Genomic DNA, 23,884 nt, shown 5'->3' with positions numbered 1-23,884 from the left:
ACCTTGTTTGTTATCTATTACCCTAGGAGTAATTTTTGTATATTTGCTTTATGCATTGTGTGTATGAGATTCCGTATTTTTAAAGAAACCTTTAGTACATATATATTTATCACACCGTAAACTTGCCGAACTCATAATGTATAAACTAAGCTATTGATATATGTTAAAAAATTAGTTTCAACTGCCACTATCCTTCATTTCACTTGAAAGTGATATGACAATGATTAGTTTTAAATAGATCCGGAATCAGTCTGGCTCGAAGGACCATTTATTTGCTTATAAATTTAGTAAACAAAATGTTATTTACTTATATAATGTTACAAAATACACTATCTACAAACATATTTGCAGATTAGGAGTCAAATTAAATTAATAAATGATTCTTTGAGCTAGCTACGAGCTCTTAACATATTAGATAAGTTTAATAGTTGCAATAGCTTATGCACTAGCAGAGCGTTAATGTTTGTATAGGTAATTAATTTGTGATAATTAGTATTGTTAAGATTTTGTTAAATTTTAATTAAAGCAATATTTTGTTTTTGAATGTTTTATTTACCTAAGAAAACATGATCTGTTAATGTCAAAATCATAGTAACATTTGTTTATTTCGTTAACTTATGTTAATTGTTATCAGCCCTTTGTGACTATTAAAACAATGTATATTTATTTGGCTTTGTCAAAGAAAAGAAACCCCATAGGCACGAATCGGTTCGAAAGCCTCATTGATGGGTCGAGGCAGATAATCTCCAATAAAATATTACTTTGCTAACTGCTGCCTGAATAAAACCAATATTTAAACTAGAAATCATTTTTGATCAATTTTGTATTTTCTATGTCTCCAAGTAAATAAAACGACTTCTATTTATATAGATTTATATTTAACAATATTTACAATTTCAATATTTAACACTTTACCAGTACAAATTAAGAAAAACTAAATTCTTATTCTTCCATAAGTAATTTATCTTCAATATCTATATCTTCTGCCTTACGTTTTCTTCCTTTAGTCCGTTTTCCGTGTAACGAATCTAATTTTACCCGTTTCGCTTGCTTTTTCTTTTCACGCAACTGAAGTTTTCTCTTTGCTGCTTTTTCTGGATTCAATACTTTCTCTTGCAATAAGATCTGAAAGGATATTTTGTGTTTTAGAATACATATTGCATACTTTAATACTATAGTATTGTCTTTTGTTAACATAGCTTTTACACATTGAAAGAAACCACTTTTTTACCAGATTGAAGCTATGTATTATTATAAACTTATAATTATTTTACATAATTTTATTTTCTTCCGACGTTTCGCGTGATTTACAGCGTGCGTGGTCACTATGACATAATTATAAGTTTATAATAATACATAGCTTCAATCCAGTAAAAAAGTGTTTTCTTTCAATACTTTAATACTAATAAAAGGTAATGTTGAGGACTGCTCGATTTATATTTAACATTAGCTTATGACTTAAAAAATTCAGTAAAAGAAACATTTAATTCTTGAAAATCGAGCCGATTAATAAAAATTACGATTAAACAAACAATCATTAATCACCTTTTTCCTCTCAGCTCGCTTTATGTTCAATTTTGTTTGCACATCAGCAGCTAATTTTCCATATTCAATCTCGCCAATTTTTCGTCTCAACTTTTTCCCCAATCTCCCCGCCAGTTGCTTAGCAACCGACGCCGGTGTTGCCGCATCACCCGTGGAGACTTCCCGGACTATAGGAGGCAAAATTACATCCACAACTTTGTTTAAATCTTCGCTTTCTAGGAGACCAATAAAGTGGAGCCACATTGTGAAGATTGCAGTTCTCTGAAAAATAATAAGGACATAAATGTTAATTATTTTATAAAAATAATAAAATGTTTCGGGAATATGCATTCCATAGACTAAATTTTTTTTTTTATAAAAAATATATATAAGACCTGTAATCTCTCATAATTGTTTAGGATGTTTTAACCTGCCCATACTTGTTATACAAAAATATACTATACTGTATAAACTTTTAAAATACAATATTTGACTTACAATATTCATACACATTGGTGCCTTAGCGACTTCTGCATTGATAGCTCTCCGTAGTTTAAATAAAATCCATCTAATATTAACTTTAGCTATTTTGTCAATTTCCAAGTCGTCTTTTTGAATTTTATTTGCTAGCCTAAACCTCGGTAACGAATGTACTAGTTTTAGTACTTGAAACATTACTTCTGTGACCTGAAATAGGAAATAATAAATTAAAAATTATCATTATCATTCAGTTTTACTGTTATTACACCAAATATACAAAATTCATCAGAATTTGTTTCTTTAGAAACTCTGGTTTAGTTTAGTTGTGTTCGAAAAAAATATTGTCACTCGCCATATTCAAAGAATAGCTAACAATTACCTGATCAGCCATATCCTTCCCAACATTGGGAGTGTACTGCGCGCACAAATCCAACACAAGGCTTCTTATACCATCCTCCGTATCACAATATATAAAACTTCTTTCATTATTGCCATTAAAGCTCTCAACGTCTATGTTATTTAAAATATGGCCTAAAATTTTCGCCGCCCTCAACCTGACCCAAGCGTGAGGATACGCGAGTAATACTTGACAATATTGGCCAATATCATCGTATTCGGATACGAATTTTGGATCTCCCAAACTGGATGGACAATTCATTGATATTGAGTCAATTAAATTAAGTATTTGTATGAGACTGTGGTCTTTCTCTTTTTGTTTGTCCTCGTCCGATTTTCCGTTGCCGTCCAATCGGACTTTTACGAAGCGCCCCTCAGTTATATCGTTGCTGAGGAGGAGAATTTTCCCACTAAGTATGGAAAGGACTGTCTCGATACGAGTTTTGAAGTGTTCACCCTCGACATTTACAAAACGTATACAAAGTTGAGCGGCTAGTTCGAAGTGTATTGGCTGAAATTATAACAGGCATATCAGTCATGTATATTTAGTATTTCTAAATATATAGTAGTAGTATAACTATTGGAAAACATCCTGAAAATTGCATAGACAGAAGAAATCTCAATCTTAATATTAGATAATAAAAGTATTTAATATCAAATATACAAATGTGGCGTAATTAATATATAATATAGTACCTGCGAGTATTAAAGTTTAGTAAAATAAAACTGAAAAATTGTTTCATTTGGAGAACTCCACATAAAAATGGTTTTTTTTTAATTTTCGAAAATATCGAATATCTCAAAAGCCGAGACTTTTACTAAGCATAAAGCGTATGTTTCTGAACCGCCACATCCTCTACCAATGGAATATTATACATCCATTGCGCCACACCCTGTATATTTAACAACTTCGATATATCTAAACGTCAAAAATCACGCGGGGTTAAATATTTCTCAAAAATTTTAAAGCCTAAAGGCTCAAAGAGGTATCAGTTAATGAAAGGTTTGAAACGATTATTTTAGTGCCAAGTGAAAAAATATAATGTTTTTGGATCACTCTTTACATACCTGTGTATCCTCAAATAACTGCAGTACCAGTTGGAACAGCTTGTTCCTCTCCGTAGAGGAGGCTCGTTTTAACAATGTCTCAATACAATTGGCCGCCATTTGGCGACATTCCGGCGAGCTATCGTTCATCATACAAGCTCCTAATGATACCATTATAAATTCACTATTCTTTGTAAGAAATACCTGAAGAAGAAATTTTGAGTCAAAGTCAAAAATCATTTATTCATATAGGTAACATGTACACTTATGAACGTCAATAAAAAAGAAATATACATGAAATGCTTCAAATTTTACATTTACTGACAGTTCTCAAGGGCGTAGAACGGAAGAGAAGAACTGGCAATAAACTCTCCGCCACTCTTTTTAATCGCCAAGTTTTTTTTGTATTACACAACGTTTGTAGGGACTGCAACCATCACACCATGTTCCACATAACATCAGCAAGAGGCATTAAATAGGAGCAAGCACTTACATTCTCGTGGGAACAACACGCAAAGCAACAGTGTAAGAATATAAAGGAAATGCCGAGTATAAAGAAAATCAATACAAATTTCTTAATGTGAAATAAATGATAAAATATTTATAGTTATATCAAATCATATTTTCTTCTTTTAATATGCAAGGCAACGTTCTCCTTCACTGTACGAGCGACTGTAAGTGCGTTGTATATACACACTTAATTACGCACTGATTCGAACACACGACTTTTATATTAGAGAGTAAAAGTACTCCAAGCCAACAAATCGAATCAATGGGATATTTTTTGCCATCGTCATTTAAGGTCGATTTGTACTATGCCTGGTAGATTCAGTTTCCGCAAGCCTCTCACTAAGTTCGTTGTGCGTAAAATTTGTCCTATTAACTGTCTAATTTGATTATAGTTCTCTAAGAATTACAATGTAAAGTTTATTGCGAGCTTATGTTGACCAAAATATTCACGATTTCAACTCTATTAATGTCCAATATATGTGCAGTACAAAAAATATCTAGGTAAAAAATTGCCTTTGATTTACGCGTTTTATAATATAATCGAGCTATATATTAAATTTGCATATAAAATTTTAAATTTATAAATAAATAATACATCTTTATAATAACAGTATAAATACTAACCCGATCTAGCTTATTAATAATCATTTCCAAAAACTTCAAAGATGACTCTCTACCGTGTTGCAATTCATAATTGAGTTGGCTCAGGAAGAACTGAATATATTTCTCCATTCGTTTCCCAGGCGAGTAATTTGTTAAATATGTCACAAATATTCCTCTAGCGTCATCTCTGTAAACAAATACAATATAAAATAAAATTTTATTTAAGGTTAGTTTTAGCTATCGGATTAAAATAAAATTGAAACCTATGAAAATGACATGTAAGTCACATGTAAGTTGACACGACGTGCGTACATATCAACGTATACATATCGCAGCCAACTAGATTAACAGCCTAACCTTTTAAGTAAACAGCGCCGTTTAACTAGCGACCTGAAAGATATTTAGCCAGATCAAACAGCTGGGCAAATGGCTTGTTGACTTTTAATTTCAATTTAGTTCCACTTTTTGCCACCTAGGCTAGACTAGCGTCGAAACTCTTCCAGCTGTCAATACGGCGTCGGAAAACCACAACTTTGATGGTGTTTTCCAAAGTTTAATGAAAATAACAAATACAATGGAAGAGTGTAGTTACAATAATGTGAGTTTCGCCGTGACTCGAGCAATTTTTTTATGTCAGATTTTTCATATTTATTTGTATTTGTCACTAGGTTTTACGTTACTTTGGTTACACTAGGTTACTTTGACCATGTAACAGAAATATACGTACGAATCATACGAATGGCCTAGGCAATTAGCCAGCCAGTTTATCATTAAAAGGCTAAGCTTTTAATTGAACGGCTTATTTATCTAGTTGGCTGCGACATACAATCCATATCGCCAACCATATTGTCATTTGAAATAATGTAAGTAAGTAAGTAGTAGAAGAGGCAGGCCGACGAGCAATAGTTACAATATTTACGCACCTTGATCTTGCAGATTCGCTCAAAATACATATTTTCGACACTGCCTTCATTACATCATGCAATTCTGTCGATACTAATTTCGCTTCCAAAATTGCTTTTAGTAGTGAAAATGAGTTCGCCTGTCTCTCGTCATTTTGACAGTCACCTTCAGCGTATAACAACAATATTCTAAGTTGGTCAGCTTCCAATGTGTAGTATTTTACGTTACGTACGAGCACGGTTACGGCCTGAAATTAAAAGAAAATATAAACAAAATACACATTTGGAGAAATTTATTTATTTGGTCAGAATGACCGAGTCAAAGAATTGATGACAATCCTGTGGATTTTCTTTTTAGGCGCACACGAGGACGTGTGATGCGGCAGGATGGCCCTGTGGCGTGGTTGCGTTAAAGCGATCATAGATGTCGTTATAAGTTGTTAAAAAAAAACGTCAAATGTTGTCTCTTTCAGAGATGGCGTTTGACTGAAGTCTGTGTACGGTTCGAGACCTGGGACGTAACGGGTCGAGGTGTTTGGTTTGGTTCACCGGTTCACCGGTCAGTTTGGTTTTGGACGGCATCCAGCGAAATCGTACGCAGAACTCACTGCGCTGCGATCTAAATACGAAATATGCCACATAGTGACGAAGGCGATTGTTCTTACTAACAACTCGGGGACCCTTGTACGACATATATGTATATCGAGAATTATAATTTAATCAAGAATCGAGCCAGCATTTAATCAGATAAAAATAAAAGTTACCGTACCTTAAACGCAGTTCTAACCAGATGATAATTATCATTCTGTTTGCTGATCTCAAATGTCGCGTATTTGTGAAGGATTGAAAAGATCGTTTTGACTACATTTTGCACCATATCTTCCAAAGTTGGCGTACTGATTCTAATAGTCCATAAGGTCGCAATACATTTAAGAGCCACGGTTATGACTTTCACATGGTCACTCTGAATGGCATCTACCAGCAGAGGTATTAGTGGATCCACGAACGCTTTACAATCCACCCTTGGCACCTTTTCTCGCTTCAAAATGATGTATAGGATATTCAAACTGAATTCGACAAGAACGTGTGCGTTCGTCTTCGTTGACGTTTTGACGTGCCGCGCTTGAGACTCCTTATTCCTTTTCGGAATTTCTGGTATAATAAAACAGTCCGGTTTAGCTCGTAGGATTCTTTCTTTCTGAGCCTCAGTCAACACTCTTTTGGGAGCGGTCAATACGAATTCTGGTATACTTTCCGATGCGACGCCGTGGAGGAATACGAAAAGTGATTCGATGTCAATGAATTTGTTCGTCACCAATCCACTGCTGATATGCATCAGAGCGTCTTGGACTTTGACAACCACTTTCTTTGAGTAGTGTTTTTGCAGAACCTCCTTAAAAGGCAGTAGAAGTTTTATCAGACACTCTTGGGTGATATTTTGGGACACAATCATGAGAGTCACATAACTTTTTTTGCTCGGTTTAGCTTCAGGTGTTTTGTAATGCAGTTTCTCTACTTCCTTTTCTTCGGAGAGCTGTCCGAAAAGATCGTTTATGCACACATCGAGGATATACTTCAGATTTTCGTTGATGTCACCAGGTTTGAAATCAGCTTTAAGTGCATCAAGAACTGTGTGGATTGTTGCGACTAGTACATGAACTTGGAAACCCCTTGTCAGTAGAAGAGTCAAATGTTCAAGTAATACACGGAGGTACTTTGGTCCGACCGTTATCATAATTTTTTTTACAATGTCCCGAGCAGCGATTCTCACTTGTTTGAGGGGCGATTTCAGGAATGAGCACAGTTTAATTATTATTCTGGAAAGATAAGTTTTATGTTAATATTGCTTCGAAGAGAAACTGACCCAAGCATTACAATAAACCCAAACAATATAGTTCTTTCAAATATTTTAATTTAGACTCATCAGAATGTTGGCGGAGTCAGCAGGACTTACTATGTTTACACTCTATTCTTGATGGGCGGATAGATTATTTTTCCCTATTTGCTTTCGTTAATTTCTCTTACAATCCCTTATGCGATGAGATAAACAAAATTGTTCCATGTGCCTCATGCCAACTCGAATTACACATCATTAGCCAATGTTTCAGGTTTTATTTAACTATGACACTAATTGACAAAGAGGATGGAGGAAATATTTGAAGACACTCGAAGACTTTTATTTTGTTTAACCAATAGAATTTTGTTTTTTTTTTCTTTGAAATATTACGAATTGTATTGTCTTTGGTTAACATAGCTTTTACACATTGAAAGAAAACAATTTTTTAACCGGATTAAAGCTATTTGTATTATTACAAACTTATTATATTTTACATCATTTTAAATTTTCCGAGGTGCGCGTGATTTACAGCGTGCGTGGTCACGGTCACCGTGAATAGCTTTTATCCGGTTAAAAAAATGTTTTCTTTCAATATTACGTATTATTTGTTGTTATAAATGTTAAATTACAATTTTCTTTAGTTTTTTATATATATTTTTGTCTATTAATATACTTGCTTGTTTTCTGTTTCATATATATTGTTTATCTATGTAATATGTCTTGGCTTTCAATATTGTCTACATATAATTTAATAAATACCTTTTTTATTTTCATACTTTATTTTTTAATATATTAATAAAGCATAGTATTAGTGTATCTATTTAAAAACTATATATACTACTATTAAAAGATTCTATGATCGCCAATAAGGATTAAAAAAATATCGGACATATAATCTACACCAAATCATAAGCAACATTTTTTAAAAGTTTAATTGGCAAAATGAATAATCAAAACATACCCAGGTAATTGATGTTTAAGCATATCTCCAGGCAATCGCTGCAGTAACTTAACAAGTGCCAGCGCAACCGGTACGCGTAACATGTCTTCCTCTTGTCTCGCTAAGCCCGTTCTACGACGATTTACTTTGTGCGACTCTTCGTGTTCCGTTAGCTTGCCAATTGCTCTGAAATATCAAAAGTCATAAAAATCGAACTATATTAGACGATATTTTAATAGATATTTACCTTTAATTGTACCTTATTTATAATAAAATTGTCAGTCTTTTGAACCCCTTTAACAAATGCACTGTTTCGTAATCTTTATTTATTAAAAATATAAAGGAGCTTTATTGGATAGCAAGTCATATCTTTAGTGTTAATATTAATATAATGATACCCAAAAATAACTTACCGATTGAGTTGGGGTAGTAATCCAGCTGATAATGACTTAATGATTCTACTAGCTACGGAAGGTGATACATTTGTCACTCTCTCAAAAGCTGGAATATTCGATTCTTTAGCTTCTTCGGCTTCGGCTTCGGCTTCGGCTACAGCCTCCGGTTCATTATCCTCAATATCCTCAAGATCTTCTTTATCGCCGTTTTCACTTTGGGCTTCCTCTTCATTATCTTCTGTGCTTTTATCTTTACTTACATTTTCGCCCTCTAAAACTTCTGGATTTTCTTTAATTTCTTCTCTCTTCTTAACATTTTTATCAATTTTTATACCATCCATTAACGACTTGGGTAGTTCGATATTTTTCACTTTCGAAAAATCAAAATGAAAAGCATCCAAAACCCCTGTCAGTATTCGCGTTAACTGTTTCTGATGTTCCGTCGAAAATCTCATTTTATTCAAATAAAGTTTAAGAATAACTTCATAGTGGTACCAGGGTAACAATTTGCAACATGTAGATATCACTTCTATGCAAGCATCAATAAGTGTGTTCTTATCTGAATATGTATCGTCACAAATATACATAGATGCTAATGGTAGTATAAAGTTAGTTAGGGTCCTAGGAGTAGGACATTTGATCATCTTTCTGGCGACTTTACAAAACTTGAGCAACGCTCTAACGCGTCTGTGTAGCTGTAGATGACAGCTATTCTCAAAGAAGTCTACCTCTATGTCTTCTTTGTTTGCTAACGGTGCTAAGTCGGAGAGAACCACGTCAGCATCGGGACATTCTCGTGTTAATTCTCCAAGTATTGTCAAACTTTCATTACGTAGTACATCGTTTTTCTTATCCCGAATTCCAGTTGATATCAAAGATAAAACCGTATCTCGAACGAAAAATTGACCTTCAGATGTGGATCTGTATTTCATGAGTAATTTAGGAAGTATTCTTTTCAAACAAAGACCGGCACTATCACGTAATCCTATATCTTTTTCCGACCGTATAAAATAAAAACAGTTGTTAACAATCAGAATCGCGAGGTCAACATCAATCTCATTAGCGTCCAGCATTTGATATATTTTCTTATAAGCATCTAATCGTCTGTCGAAATCAGGTTGGTCAATCCATCTCTTATTGAAAGCATTCATTTCACGTATAACGTCAGCTATTTTTGTCAAAGTCTCTTTGTTGGCCGTTGAATTCTCTGACATTGAGAAGAGCAATTTGATTAGGAGCTTCCGAACTTCAACTAAACTGACTTTGTTAAACAGAACACCTATACTTTTAATATACTGCTGAGGATTTGTGCTGTGACCTAACAGATTAATAATAGTAGTCACGGCGTGCTCCATATTTTCTTCAGCCATATTCATACAAACTTTCTTTACTAGAATGGGCAAAAGTAAATTCAACAAATCGTCACACATTTCGGGTGTTGTGACCATTTCTGTAACACGTGACAAGATCAGCAAATCCCTTTTATTAACTGTGTTAGATTTAGCAGAATTGGCTACACGCCTCTTCATCACTTCCAGGATGCCAGATAAATGTGGTATTAATATTTTACTTCCAAAATTTAAATCCATTTCACATTTGACTTCCAATGTGTTGAAAGATTCTATGGCTGGTATTTCTAATTCTTCTTCGTCTTCTGTTAAAGTTAATAATTTTTCAACCATATCCAAAATTGCGTTAACCACGCCAGGAGTGCTCTTTGGAGCCAGTAAAAGCTTGAACAATTCAGGTAATGTACTCAGTTCTTTATTATTTTCGGGGCAAGTGATAAGCAAAACATAATAGCGGGGATTCAGACACCACACATTGAATAGTTTAAGTAAAGCTGTTGGATTGTGAATACCTTCAATATGAAGACGAGGCAACAAAGGCCAGATCATGGTATGAAATATAACGTGCAACTCATCTTTACTCCAAGGATATCTATCAAATTGCTCAAAAAGTTTTCCTAGTATAGACAAAGCAATCACTCTGAGATGTTTCATGACTTTCACATAGCTGACATGTACCTTGTCAACTCGTTCCAGGATGGCAGCTAAATGCGAACACACCGCATAAAATACTTTAAAGAGATGAGAAAGTAAATTATCATTCATGCTTCCTCCAAAGTATTCTCTTACAACGTCAAACAGATTCAAAATACTGTGAATTTTTCCAGGACTAGTCACAGATTTAAGATTAATTGTATCCGAAAATGTTAGCATGATTTCTTTAGGCTGCATTGACATGTAATCTTTAAAGTATGTGAACGCCATTTCTATAAACATTGTTAGTTCAGATTCATTACATCCGCTTAAATATCTCATAACTAAAGATCTTCTAGTTTGACCACCTCCTTTCTTGTCTGCTCCTAGTTTGGAGGTCATTTTTCCATACAATATTCTAAGTATTATAGGTAGTACATGTTCTCTGTCTTCGGCATGTATAGATTCAGAATCTTTCGTAATTTTAAATTGTGCCAGCTCATCCTTAAATTTCTTTTCATCGACTAAATTGTGCAGATTTGTTTTATATGCAACAACACTTTTATTTTTATAATTTAAAACACAGTCCAGTGCATACTTTTGTAAGCCTGGATTTTTATGTTTTAAAAATTCCATATACAGTTCCCAAAACACGGGCTCCTTATAAAGAGCTCTTGGATTTTTAAACTGGGACAATACTTGCATGATATTAATAAGTGTTTTAAATATTATTTTGCCAGAAACAGGGTCTCGTTCACTATCATCTTGAATATCAAGATCTGCATTTTGGTCAGGATTAATAACATCAACTTCCATATCTTGATTATCAGTTTCCGTTACTTGAGTTGTATCATGTTTTTCGACGTCAATTTTTAAAACATTACTGTTACGTCGATATTCTTCCTCAATAAATTTGAGGAAAAGGGTCACCACATCCCTATTGCGTGCCTCACATACATGAATACAATTGTTCATAATCTTTAACATTAAATTTCTATAGTTACTGAAATCGGGTCTTTCGTCAATATTATTATATTCAGCAAATAAATCTTTTAAGATTTCATTCATACCATCGATTTCATCATCATACTTAAATACTTTAAAATTGCATTTAGCATTCACAAAAGAATTTTCTAAAGCCTCATAAAAAGCAGGCCAGAATTCATCAATGGTCAGAGCATTTCCAAACCCTGCTATGAATTCAACTACTGGTTCCCAAAGTAATTTAAAATTCATGTATAATATACCCAACATGTAATTTAAAGAAAATAAATGGAAATCAGTCCCTTTGGCAAGTTCATATTGGGTGGTATTAAAAGCCATTTTTTGTAATGTGGCAATCTGAGTTCTATATTCCTGTATCGAAGGTTTTATAGACTCAACTGTGTTACATTTTGTAAATATAGAAAACTTTTCAATATTTGAAGCAACTTGTACAGTCTTATTCAATTCTTCTACATTTTCGAATAACTTGTAGATGTGAGTGGTCAGCAATCTTACCTGAAACACAAATGAATTAACTAAAGCAACAGTTTATTGTATGAGAAACATAAATATTCTGTACTTTACAGAACAAGCAATATAAAATAGAGACTGTAAATATAAAACAGATATACTTACAATATGAAATGGAGAAGACACATTGCTTCTCAAATATGAATCAACCAAAGACAAAAAAGTACAAGTCAAATTGTTTTCATATTCATATGCTGTTAAGTATAAATCTAGTATATGCAATGCAACAAGATAGTTTGGATCCGCTGCACATGGTACTATAATCGGCAATAAAGCCTCAATATCACATATATTTTTTATTCTTTTACAACCAGATATGTGAATCGCACATTCCAATGTGGCAGCTAATATGAACATGACTTTTCTAGCACATATAGATAAAGCAGAAGTATCACAGTGCAACTTCATTTCATGTTTATGTTCTAAATTGTACTGGGATAAAGTACTTAAGAGCTTAGATATGAGCTCACTTAGCATTTTAATGCATTCATCAACATCTAATCTTTCTATGTGTGGTATACAGAAAAGCACATTCATTAGTTTAGTAGGATTCTCTACTGTATTCTGCAAATCTTCCTTCAGAATTTTCGTAAAGTGTTCCATTACAATTGGAAGTCCTTTTCCAAAGTCTAGTGGGTATTTCACCCATTCAAAAAGTTTAAGTCCATTCTTGGATAAAGGCGACTTTGTTAAACATATTTTTGATAAAGTTGACATTGCTTCAAGATCAAAGTCAGATTGGATGACAAAGTTTAGGTAATGTGGTAAAATGTGCATATCAAATTGGGAGTAACTGGTAACATTTTGCACAAAATTTATTAAAATGCTTGGAAATGGTAAAGGAAGTAATACTTTAACAAGAATTCCTGCATGTTCCTGTGATAATGTGATATTTGAAGATAGCAGTAATAAAGCTCCTATAGAAGCACAAACTTCAAGAACTGATTCAGATGATTGTTCACAAATAACTTTAACCAACATAAGTGTGTACTGCTGTGGGTTTAGTAGATACTTCCCATTGTAATGTTCAATAACTTGTCCAGATAATCTTAGTATATATTCTAGTCCTTTATTCCCATCTTCCTTTGAAATTTCCTCTGTATATTTCAGAACATTATCCCAAAAAATTGTAAATTCCTTGTGTGATATTATTTGTAAACTGTCTTCCACTGTTTGAGTAAGTACTTTGAATAAAGTATTTTGATGATCTATATTTTCTTTCAACTGTTGTAATAATAAGGGTAAATATGTGTCAATACAATTGTGAAATTTATTTCCCACTCCTCTAATTATTTCAAATAGAAGGTGACCACAACCTGCAACTGCCTGAAAATATATAAATTAATCCTATAATCACATTTAATTGGAAATAAGAGATTTTTTTAATAATATGACATATAAGAATCTTGGTAAACTATAGAAAAAGGTTTTTATCTATAAACAAAAACTATATTTAAATATTATATACTATATCTAAAACTAAAACTTTTGTTTGGTGTGTAAATAGTCTTATTACCAAGATTTAGGTATACATTATTATTAAATAAGTCTATTTAATTATGAAATAAATACTTACATCTTCATTATTCTTTAAATACTTAAGTAATGTTTCAATAAACTTGTTCTTATCTCTAATATCTCTTGCAACAAATGCAAAACTTTCTGCTGCAAAATTGTTGATATATTGTGGTTTATTTTCACTGAGAAGAGGGACAATCCTACTTACAACAGCACCAGTATCTTTCTTTAGATATGGTTTTAATATTTTAAACAAGAAGGCCAAACAAATAAGTGTCCATTCTAGTTTTTCAGCATCTTTAGTATTCAGTAATTTGATGAGAATATCAAGGAACTTTGGGAAATGAGGATAGAAATCATTTCTTAAGTCTTTTGCAACCGACACTAGAATTCTGAAATAAAAAGAAACCCAATTAGTTGAATCTTAGAAAAGCGTCTTATGTCTTAAGAAATGTTATATGATAAAATTTATTTTATTTTTAAGCAAATTTATAGTCCTTAGCAATTGATAATGTCTATGCAATGTATCTATATTTCTCTAAAAAAAAACAAATTTTAATAGTCATAGTAAAACCAAAAAATCCTTACTCTAATAATGGCTGAAGGCACAATGGATCTTCTAAATTTAAATATTTCTCCAGAAGATCCAAAACATCATCTTTTCTGTGAATTAATTGTGGTACTGTGATTATACCAAAAACTTCCTTTTTAAACTTTTTAAAATTTTCTGTCAAGTTAAGAGCATGCCACTTGTGTATGGCCAAATGGAAATGTGTATCATTTTCCCCAGGTTGTTGTGAATTGCTGTGTTCAATGTGATACAGAGCAGCATGTCGGATATCAATTGAATTTATTCGTTCCGCAAACGGTACAAACTGAAAATTTAAAATTATGTTTAAATTCCACTGTATTATACAAGGTTTAATATGAATAAAAATACTAGTCATTAATATTTCATTGATCATTAAATTTATTGAAAACATACAAGAGCAGAATATATGATAATTTAGAGATGTTGCAAAAATTATATACATATATTACCTACATTATTATACTATATTACTCTTCATTATACAAAATTTAACAACCTCAAACATATTTATCTATATATATACTTACACGGAATGTGTTTGTAGTTTTATGTTTCACCGGCTTACTCTTCATTGTGTGTTTTATTATTTAATTGTGCAAAGTAATCGTTTAAAACATTTTAAATAAAAAATATCACATAACAAACAGCGCGGCTTGCGCTAAGCGCTTGTTTTAACATACATCGGACATGTCAACACCACGTGCTTTTGACATATTAAACTTTTTTAATTATCATACAGTCATTTAATGAGAGAAGTTCTGTCAAATTTTACCAACAGACAATTGCGTATTCATTCGCATTTCCATTCTTGCTAGTCTTGGTGTAGGTAAAACGCATCTTCGCTCGACTCCCAGACTGTTTTTCTATATTCTATAAACCATTTCACATTTTTTTAAAGTGACTATAGAGATTGTTTTATTTTTAAATTTGATGGCATACACCAGCCCCTAAGTACCATGCCTTTTGCTAGATTTTGCGTGTTAATTACCATTCTGAACATATACACATATTATATATATACATGTCGATCTAAAACAGTTTCCAACTAAATTAACTCGGAGATAGAATTAGACAGACAAAGACATATTTTATACTATCAAATATAGAAACGTTAGGAGCAAAATAAAGGATAGGAATTGTCGGATCCATATGATCTAACCGGTGGTTCCATTTAACTTTTCAAACACCACATGATCTAATTTTTTAAATAGCTTAACGTTAACCAATATAAAAAACGAGTTAAAGAATTATTTTTATATGAATTTGTAGCACTCCTGACAAGCCTTATTGTTACTATAATACAAACCACAGTAGTTTTCAAATGTTTCATCATTAAATTGTATTATTCTGTAAAATAAATAAAAAAACGCAGTAAACGTATAAATATATTAAAATATGTCGACAAAACCTGAGGTTGTAATCTTTCTAGAGTGTTAAAGTAAAGCAAATATTAATGCATGTCATGCCATGTTTTTGGATCGTATTATCGTATCTCTCTACCCACACGACGACGTCTATAGCTATTAGCGATCTTCATGTGTTAGCCGCTTATTACAAGTCTAAATAATTATGACCTATCATCATCTGTGATTTGTTTCTGTGAATTTTCCGGAAAGATTTAATCTAAGTTTCATAAAATTTTAATGATTAAACTCTATCATTTATTTATTTATTTATCAAAGAGTAAATCTCGTTACCAGGCCATAAAATTATTAAAAAAAAAAAAAAAATCAAAGAGTAAATCTTATTATCTTGTGTCGATACTATCTTAAACTTTATAGGTAGTTTGATTTAAAAATTATAATTAATATTTTAATTCAGCAATATCTTATTTTTATTTTTGATAAATTTTTTCTTGTTCAATGCTTGCTAGGTTCGTAAATTCATTGCCACACGGCCTTTCACAGCGATTAACTAGACTTTATTTTCAGGGTAAGTACTAGTAACTTTGATTTATATCTATGTAAATAATTATAATCTATTTATGACCACCTATTACAGTATACTGTTTATGTAAGAATAAATCTTATCAAATTTACTTTCAGCTTTAGTCTGGAATCAACGCACAAGTCACAGCAGTCAAGAACATCACCAATACAAAACCATGGATGTTAAAATTTTGCCAGCTCTAAAAGATAACTATATGTATCTGATTGTTGATAAGACAACTCAAGAAGCAGCTATAGTTGACCCTGTTGAACCTAATACTGTTTTAAAGGCGGTTCAAGATCAAGGTGTAAAACTAACTAAAATTTTAACAACACATCATCATTGGTATGTATTTATTTGCAATTCATATTTGATGTATTCAAATTTAAATTAGGTATATGATTTATATAAGCTTCATTTAATAAGGGTGCTCAAAATCTAAATATTTGTAATTTATTTTCTTAACTAACGTAATAATTCCTGGATAGTTTCGGTAATGTAATACATTTAATCAGGGACCATGCAGGAGGAAATGAGGACTTGGTAAAAATGCTTCCTGATTTACAAGTTTATGGTGGTGATGATCGTATTGGAGCATTAACACACAAAATTGAACATAATTCTAAATTCAGCATTGGTAACTTGAATGTACTCTGCTTATTTACACCATGTCATACAGCTGGTCATATTTGTTATTTTGTGACAAGTCCAGAAGAATCTAGTGATTCTGCTGTCTTTACAGGTATATATTCAATCTTTTTTTTGTATGTTATTAAATTTGCATATCAATATTCATATAATAAATATTTTTGTTGTTGTAGGTGATACTTTATTCCTGGGTGGCTGTGGAAGGTTTTTTGAAGGCACTGCTGAACAAATGCACAAAGCTTTAATTGATATTCTTGGGAATCTTCCAGAACAAACTAAAGTATTTTGTGGCCATGAATACACTCTGCAAAATCTGAAATTTGCAGCATATGTGGAACCAAAAAATGAACATATTAAGAATAAAATAGAATGGTCTCACCAGCAAAGACAGGATGGCAAGCCTACTGTATGTCATTTTATATTGTTATATTTACTGCAGTTTTGGCACTGTATGCAATAGGGATATGCATAAGCTCTCCCATTTCAATACTTATACCAACTACTACCTTAAAAATATTTATACAACCTTTGCCTATGGAACATCTAATATCATAATAATTGCCCAAGTATTTTAAGTACAGCTATAATATTTATTATAAGTTTAAATATTAGAATAGTTTAGAATAAAATATACTAAATCAAGTTAGAATTGGTGAATATGTTTACTACTTATAACTAAATAAGTTGTTACAATATTTCAATATTTACAGGTTCCATCAACAATTCTTGAAGAGAAACAATATAATCCCTTTATGAGAGTAACTGAAGAATCAGTAATGGAGCATGCCAAGAGATCGGATCCTATTGAAACCATGAGGACAATTCGTCTTGAAAAGGACAATTTTAAAGTCTGAATTAGATTTAGGTTTCAATTAATAATATTCCATTTTAGCGAAAATGTTGGTTTGTAAATTAAAATATTTTTTTACAGTTCTTTTTATTTCTTCTGAAACCAAACAATGGTCCTTTTACCAAATTGTTCAATTTTATTTTTCAACCTTAAGGTTTTTTCACCTACCAAAAAGGTTTAGAAGCTGTTAAAATAAATAAAAACTGAGGACCACAAGACTAATAATGAAAACAAATAATTCATTGCTCCTTTTTTATATATGCTGACATTTCCTCTGCATATTTTTCTTTTGATCGTTCAAACATTGCAACATATATCTGTAAAAATATAAATAACACAGTAAGAAAATATAAAAAAGTCATTTATAAGGGCAATAGGAGGTAATTTTAGTTAAACCAGAGGGGAAAATAAAATCTTACTCGTTTCTCGTCATTTGACAGTGCTCTCCATCTTGAAGCCAATTGCCTTGTTACTTCTTGTTTTGAAGGTTCTGAGCCCATTTCATTTGTAGTTTCGGCTAAAACTACCGGTCTTTGCTCTTGACAAAATTGAAAAAATGCATTGCAGGGTTTTTTTGGAGCATTAGGATCTCTTTCTGGCTGTAATATAGTGGCAAAAAATTAGTCATTGTTAAGTGTAATAATACAGTAACAAAAACTTTGTAATTTTTTACCTTATCTCCTTTACTTTTCCTCTTTTGTGCTGGTTTTTTACCACCCATACCACTTGGTTTTTCTATTTGTCGTCCACCTTGTGATTGAGGTTTGCTAGATTTAACAGTAGAATGAATGTGTGTGGGTTTAATATCACTTTCCACAAGTGCTGTTCTAAATGAATCGCCATGTTTATCTAAACGTTCTACTAGCAACTTTATATCCTTTTTGTACCGCTTTGATATTTTCTTAACTTCATGAAGTCTAAAATGGATAAATAGTAATATAATATTTGTATTGCACTGTTTGCAGTTCGTGTAAAAGCACACAATTATATTGAAATGCAAACCTATTGACTATTCGTTCATTATCCTGTTGCAACACTTCACATCGTTCAAGCAACAATTGATATTTTCTCCTATAAATCTCTTCATCGGATGGTAAACTAACCATATCATCTGAGTCGTCAGAAATACTCGAGTTTAGTTTCTGTACTGTCATAATAAATTATTTCTCGGCTTCGAGTTTACCAAACAAAATGTTTTCCTGTTGTATGTCGAACTTTAATGTCAAGCTGTCATTGTTAACTGTCATTTGTCACTTAGAGCATAATTAGTTACGATTCGTACTTCATGAAATTTGGAATAATTGTTTTGTAGAGAGTAAACTTTGCAACTCCCTATAAAGTGATATTTTAGTACTGTTAAATTGAAATATTTTTCATAGATATAAATATCTTCTCCCTTTATCTGCTATATATTTATAATTGAAAATCGAACCTGACTTTTATAAATTTTCGCGCGCTTTTTTGAAATGTATTTACTTATCGTAAAGTATAATCAATATATGCAAAAAAAACATGTCCATTAATTATTAATATACTACATTTCCATTGTTAATGGTATTTTTTCTACGTATTAATTAATTCTCGTCGCCTTATTTGTATGTATATTATACGTAATATAAATAATGCAATATTAGTACCTGTAGGTATATTTACTTCACGACTGCGCAGTAAAAAAAAGCTTAATGTTTCGCATTGCAGGGTGCGAGCAATGGTTTAGTAACGAAAATATATTTGCAAAAGCATGTGCCGTATTAGGATTAGTATAGAAAAATGTTTATTAAAGTTTTTGAGACTTTGAATAAATTTAGATAAAATCTGTATTTGTGCTACAAATGCCCCCGAAAAACAGCAATGCCATGGATTACAGTTTCTTCCAAACGAACTACATTTATGTATTTCACATTATTATTTATATTATATTTATTATATGTGTTGAATACATCCTTAGTTGATAAACATGTGGTATGTATTTTTTAGTCTTACGACTAAAGTCTATTTAGATACCTAATTTAATACAAATTAAAATATTTTTTTAGAGACCAGTAAATATTGGTGGACCCATGTCTAATTACAAGAGTGTATTTCTTCAATTGGCGGCTTTATTGGGTTTTAATTTGGAACAAGGCTACGAGTACCGGAGATTTCAAAAAAATGTTACGCCAATTAAAAAATTGCCGGATGCCCTAATTATAGGAGTAAAGAAATGTGGCACAAGAGCTCTACTAGAATTTTTGCGGTAAGAACTTAATTATTCCGCTTTCAGTGCTTGAAGCACAATTTACCTACCTAAGTATGTGAATTCCATGACCATTTTAATTGGGGCATTTTGTAGACAGAGTTTGTATATGTTTTATTCACAATTTTAAATTTAATTGTAAGCGATCTTAATTACGAGGTGTTTGTGTATTCCGAAGCAAATCTTATTGGAGTTACAAAGGAGATTTTATAGCAATTCTATATAAAATTATGAGACAATTTTCATTATTACATTTCTACCTGTAAGGCAAGACATGATGAATGCTTGATCTTATTGGAGCATGTCTAAGTTGGTATAGTTTTGATTTGCGGTCCTTAGATAATCTAATTCTTGAAACTCCTATTCATAAAACTGATTTCTATCACTCCTCCTTCACTGTGCCAAGTATCCTACTTTGGAGTTTCTTACCAATTGATATCAGACGAGCTCAGTCTCTAAATTTATTTAGAAATCTTTTTTTTGATCATTTTTTTCCTGCCTCGCGTCGTAATTAGCTACTACGTATATATATTAATTGTGAGTCTATTAACCTTTGGCAGAGCTTTTACATGTCTGTTTACACATATTTATATTTTTTCTTTTCTTTTTGCGTGATATTTCTAGTTTTTTTTTGTTATTTAATTATGCACTTCTAGTACTTTACCCTCTGTAGGTGTTTCTTTTTTTATTCTCCCATATTAGGGTCGCCTAATAACTTATGTAACCTACTTACTTTTTGTTTGTATAATTATATATATTATTGTAACAAAGTATAAATAATTTTTAAGGCTTCATCCAGACGTGCGAGCTGCCGGTTCAGAAGTTCATTTTTTCGATAAATATTATCATATGGGGTTTGAGTGGTACAGGTACGTGATGTTGTAGAATTTAAATTCAGTTAAGAAAAGATTTATGCATTTCGATGAAAGTAATATAACTTTGATAAAGCTTATCAATTATTAAAGTACATTTTTTTATTAAATTAAAAAATTATTGTACCTATCCATATTTTTTTTTTAAACTTTTAACTATTTACAGCAATGTGAATAGTTAAGGAGTAATAACTCACAGATATTTGCGCAAATAAATCATAAATTTTGCGGTTAAAAGTGTTTTATACAATTATTAGTTATTACTACACTTGCAGTAATTTAATTAGTATAACATCGACGTCTATTATAATAATAAAAGGCCTAAGTTTATATTTTAGAGAAAAAATGCCACCGACTTTAAAAGGGCAGATCACTATGGAAAAGACTCCATCCTATTGGGTGACAAAGTCAGCGCCGAAACGCGTGTATGCTATGAATCCCGCGGTAAAGCTTATTGCTGTGGTCAGAGATCCTGTTACAAGAGCGATAAGTGACTATACACAATCTGCAAGGTAAAATTATTTAAATTGTTTTCAAACTGTGTACCGCCCATGAGATTTCCATGCCTTTGTGTTTAATATAATAGGCGTATAACCTACAGAGCCGAATTTTGTATTAAGTTTTAACACAAATATATGTAGGTGATTCGAAGTTCACCGGGTCATCTAGTATATGTTGAATTTCCTTACGATTTCCTTCGAAAAGTCGACGATAAAACTCTACACTATTTATAATAATTACTAAGTAGTACTATTAATTACCAGGCCAGTGAAATACATTATACATAGTAAATTGTACGTAAATTGCATATGAACAACTCTGCGTATACTCAGAATTTTACACTAACAGTCGTTGGGTCTAGACCAGAGGTGCACCAAACTTTTTTGATGGCGGGCCACAAAGTTTTAAAATTCTAGAGGAAGGCCACAATTATTAAAAAAAATGCATTGTTAACGCTTTTAATTATAATATTATAAAAACAATACGAATAGAATCTACTTTTTATTCTCGACTCAAAACGGAATTATAACGGGCCGGATTAAATACTTTCCTTACTGGCCGTACTTTGCCCATCACTGGCACTAATAGCTCTCGTTTCTGAATCTTACCGTCAGTGATCCTTCATGATTACCAAGAATGCCCAAACATACAGTGTTTTCAGCAAACGACCAGGTCTACCACCATTCGAAGAGTTTGCCTTACTAAATAGTTCTATTCAATGGGGTGGAACATATTCCATTGATGCATCATGGCCGCCAGTGAGATTGGGCATATACGCGCGGCCTTATCGCCGGTGGCTCAGACGCTTCCCCAAGTCTAGGCTTCTACTTGTCAATGGGGAGAGACTGGTAGCTGATCCAGCTGCAGAAATGGTGAGGGTCCAGGTAATTCTAACGTCTTCTCAAATGTCAATTTCTTGACAGGTAATTTTGGTCCGGCCTCAGTTAATTCCCACGTGGCTTCTAACAAGAGGAAACAAGTGTAGGTTTCTGTTATAAACTATATAGGTAATAAATCTTGCTCTTGAAACTCTGTCTCTGCGTATATAGCATTTATTAAAATTGTTGTGTAGATCTTTAAAGCGTACAAACGGTGGAAAGTTTTATTGCTTTAATTACTATGTAGGGATAACATATTTATTTACTTACACTTTGTTGCAAGAAATACTGTAGATACAATTAAAATATTTAAAAAATAAGGTATCGGCGGCCTACGAGGCCTTCAAGCCATCCCTTTCAGTCAATCACTGTAAGAAAAATTAACTTAACAGGTACCGCAAGAAGTGCAAAACTACATAAGATATACAAAAATGAGAATGACAAAACGAAGCAATTATTACATTACAAAAGAAAAAGAGTACTTGAAACACAATATTTCAGTTACTACGAAAGTTAAGGATACGATGTGGAAAGGTAATGCTTGTACAGTGCAGATTTGATTAATGTTAATTAATCTCTTTTTTACAGGATTTTCTCGGGCTCAAACGTATAATTACAGACAAACACTTTTATTTTAATTCGACGAAGGGCTTCCCTTGTCTTCTGAAATCTGAAACAAAGCCGATTCCACACTGTTTGGGCAAAACTAAGGGAAGAAATCATCCACGAATCAACCAGTCGGTCATTTACAGACTCAAAGAGTTCTACAAACCACATAATGAAAAGTTTTATCAACTTTCTGGTGTAAAGTTTAGTTGGCCGTAACCACAATTGATAACAATAGATCCGCAAACTTAAAAAAAGCACTATTTGAGGATTAAACGGTATTCTTTCATCGACATTATACCAATGTTCTACGTATGATATTTTCAGATAGGAAAAGTTTATGATGAATGCACTATGGGTAAGAATTATAATCATAAACCATCTTGGCGCGAATATCAAAATTCAATACATTGTTGAGGTACCTACGGGGATTCCGATATTTCGCGATAATTGTGACTCGACTTCGAGATGTCTCAACTCAGAATTTTCACCTATGATAGGGTAGTAAGGGAACATTATTACTTACTTATTATTAGAGTACATTTTTTTAACATAGATACCGAACACTCGTAGGTACTAAGTTTAACTTGATTAGATAGAACGAATATAAAGCACTTAGACGTCCATAATTTGTTGTGACTGTGATTCACCTATTTGGTGGCTATGAATTAAGTAGAAATTTCTACAATACGTATCAATTTAATAGGATTTTTATACGATAAATAATTGTATGCGAAGTGCTTGAACTTACGAAGGCAAAAACTTTACTAGCTTGACCCAGTAACGAAAAACAAATTTGTGTGGGAACGCCTATCGTAAAGTATTTTATTCAACTTCAATATGCAGGTATATATATGTACAGGTATTTATTTGAATTTCACAAATTTTTAATATCATTCACCTAGTATATATAACTCCATGTAACACATGAAAGATTGAATATAAACATATGTAATATATAAACAAAATTAAATACATTAATTAATTGATGAATGCAATTTCGAAAATAACTACTGTGTTCAGACTTCAAAACTTAAGTAATAAGTGCTCAAACAAAAGGGTTTAATCGAATGGAATTTAAGACTTATCAAAACATGATTATAGTCTGTTTCCCTATTTTTTC

The 23,884-nt window shown here is 32.2% G+C and overlaps 4 protein-coding genes across 5 annotated transcripts; 2 read left to right on the top strand and 2 right to left on the bottom strand.

The window, feature by feature from the left end:
• Positions 1-865: 865 nt before the first annotated feature.
• Positions 866-14,935, bottom strand: LOC123708572 (small subunit processome component 20 homolog). The gene is made up of 14 exons (XM_045659347.1): positions 14,769-14,935; positions 14,238-14,524; positions 13,708-14,041; positions 12,237-13,457; positions 8,653-12,116; positions 8,261-8,425; positions 6,232-7,279; positions 5,484-5,710; positions 4,582-4,747; positions 3,469-3,651; positions 2,384-2,911; positions 2,023-2,211; positions 1,546-1,806; positions 866-1,125 (listed from the first exon to the last, which is right to left on the bottom strand). The coding sequence occupies exons 1-14, from the start codon at positions 14,811-14,813 to the stop codon at positions 943-945; spliced, it is 8,301 nt and encodes a 2,766-aa protein (XP_045515303.1). The 5' UTR covers positions 14,814-14,935; the 3' UTR covers positions 866-942.
• Positions 14,936-15,976: 1,041 nt separating this feature from the next.
• LOC123708573 (hydroxyacylglutathione hydrolase, mitochondrial) lies at positions 15,977-17,751 on the top strand. Its single transcript, XM_045659348.1, has 5 exons — positions 15,977-16,173; positions 16,287-16,515; positions 16,686-16,912; positions 16,992-17,224; positions 17,529-17,751. The coding sequence occupies exons 1-5, from the start codon at positions 16,104-16,106 to the stop codon at positions 17,670-17,672; spliced, it is 903 nt and encodes a 300-aa protein (XP_045515304.1). The 5' UTR covers positions 15,977-16,103; the 3' UTR covers positions 17,673-17,751.
• Positions 17,040-18,864, bottom strand: LOC123708575 (TCF3 fusion partner homolog). The gene is made up of 4 exons (XM_045659351.1): positions 18,671-18,864; positions 18,342-18,585; positions 18,088-18,267; positions 17,040-17,985 (listed from the first exon to the last, which is right to left on the bottom strand). Exons 1-4 carry the CDS (start codon positions 18,820-18,822, stop codon positions 17,908-17,910), a joined length of 654 nt encoding a protein of 217 aa, XP_045515307.1. The 5' UTR covers positions 18,823-18,864; the 3' UTR covers positions 17,040-17,907.
• A 535-nt stretch (positions 18,865-19,399) lies between these two features.
• LOC123708566 (heparan sulfate glucosamine 3-O-sulfotransferase 3B1) lies at positions 19,400-23,602 on the top strand. 2 transcript variants are annotated; one of them, XM_045659340.1, is made up of 6 exons: positions 19,400-19,630; positions 19,705-19,904; positions 20,693-20,773; positions 21,115-21,288; positions 21,939-22,149; positions 22,744-23,602. In XM_045659340.1, exons 1-6 carry the CDS (start codon positions 19,520-19,522, stop codon positions 22,978-22,980), a joined length of 1,014 nt encoding a protein of 337 aa, XP_045515296.1. In that variant the 5' UTR covers positions 19,400-19,519; the 3' UTR covers positions 22,981-23,602. The 2 variants fall into 2 exon arrangements, with proteins under 2 accessions (XP_045515296.1, XP_045515295.1); XM_045659339.1 differs by having other exon boundaries at positions 21,939-22,161.
• Positions 23,603-23,884: the final 282 nt, after the last annotated feature.

This window comes from Pieris brassicae, chromosome 4, assembly GCF_905147105.1.
Source record: "Pieris brassicae chromosome 4, ilPieBrab1.1, whole genome shotgun sequence".
NCBI lineage: Eukaryota > Metazoa > Arthropoda > Insecta > Lepidoptera > Pieridae > Pieris > Pieris brassicae.
This window is presented reverse-complemented; position numbering and strand designations above follow the sequence as displayed.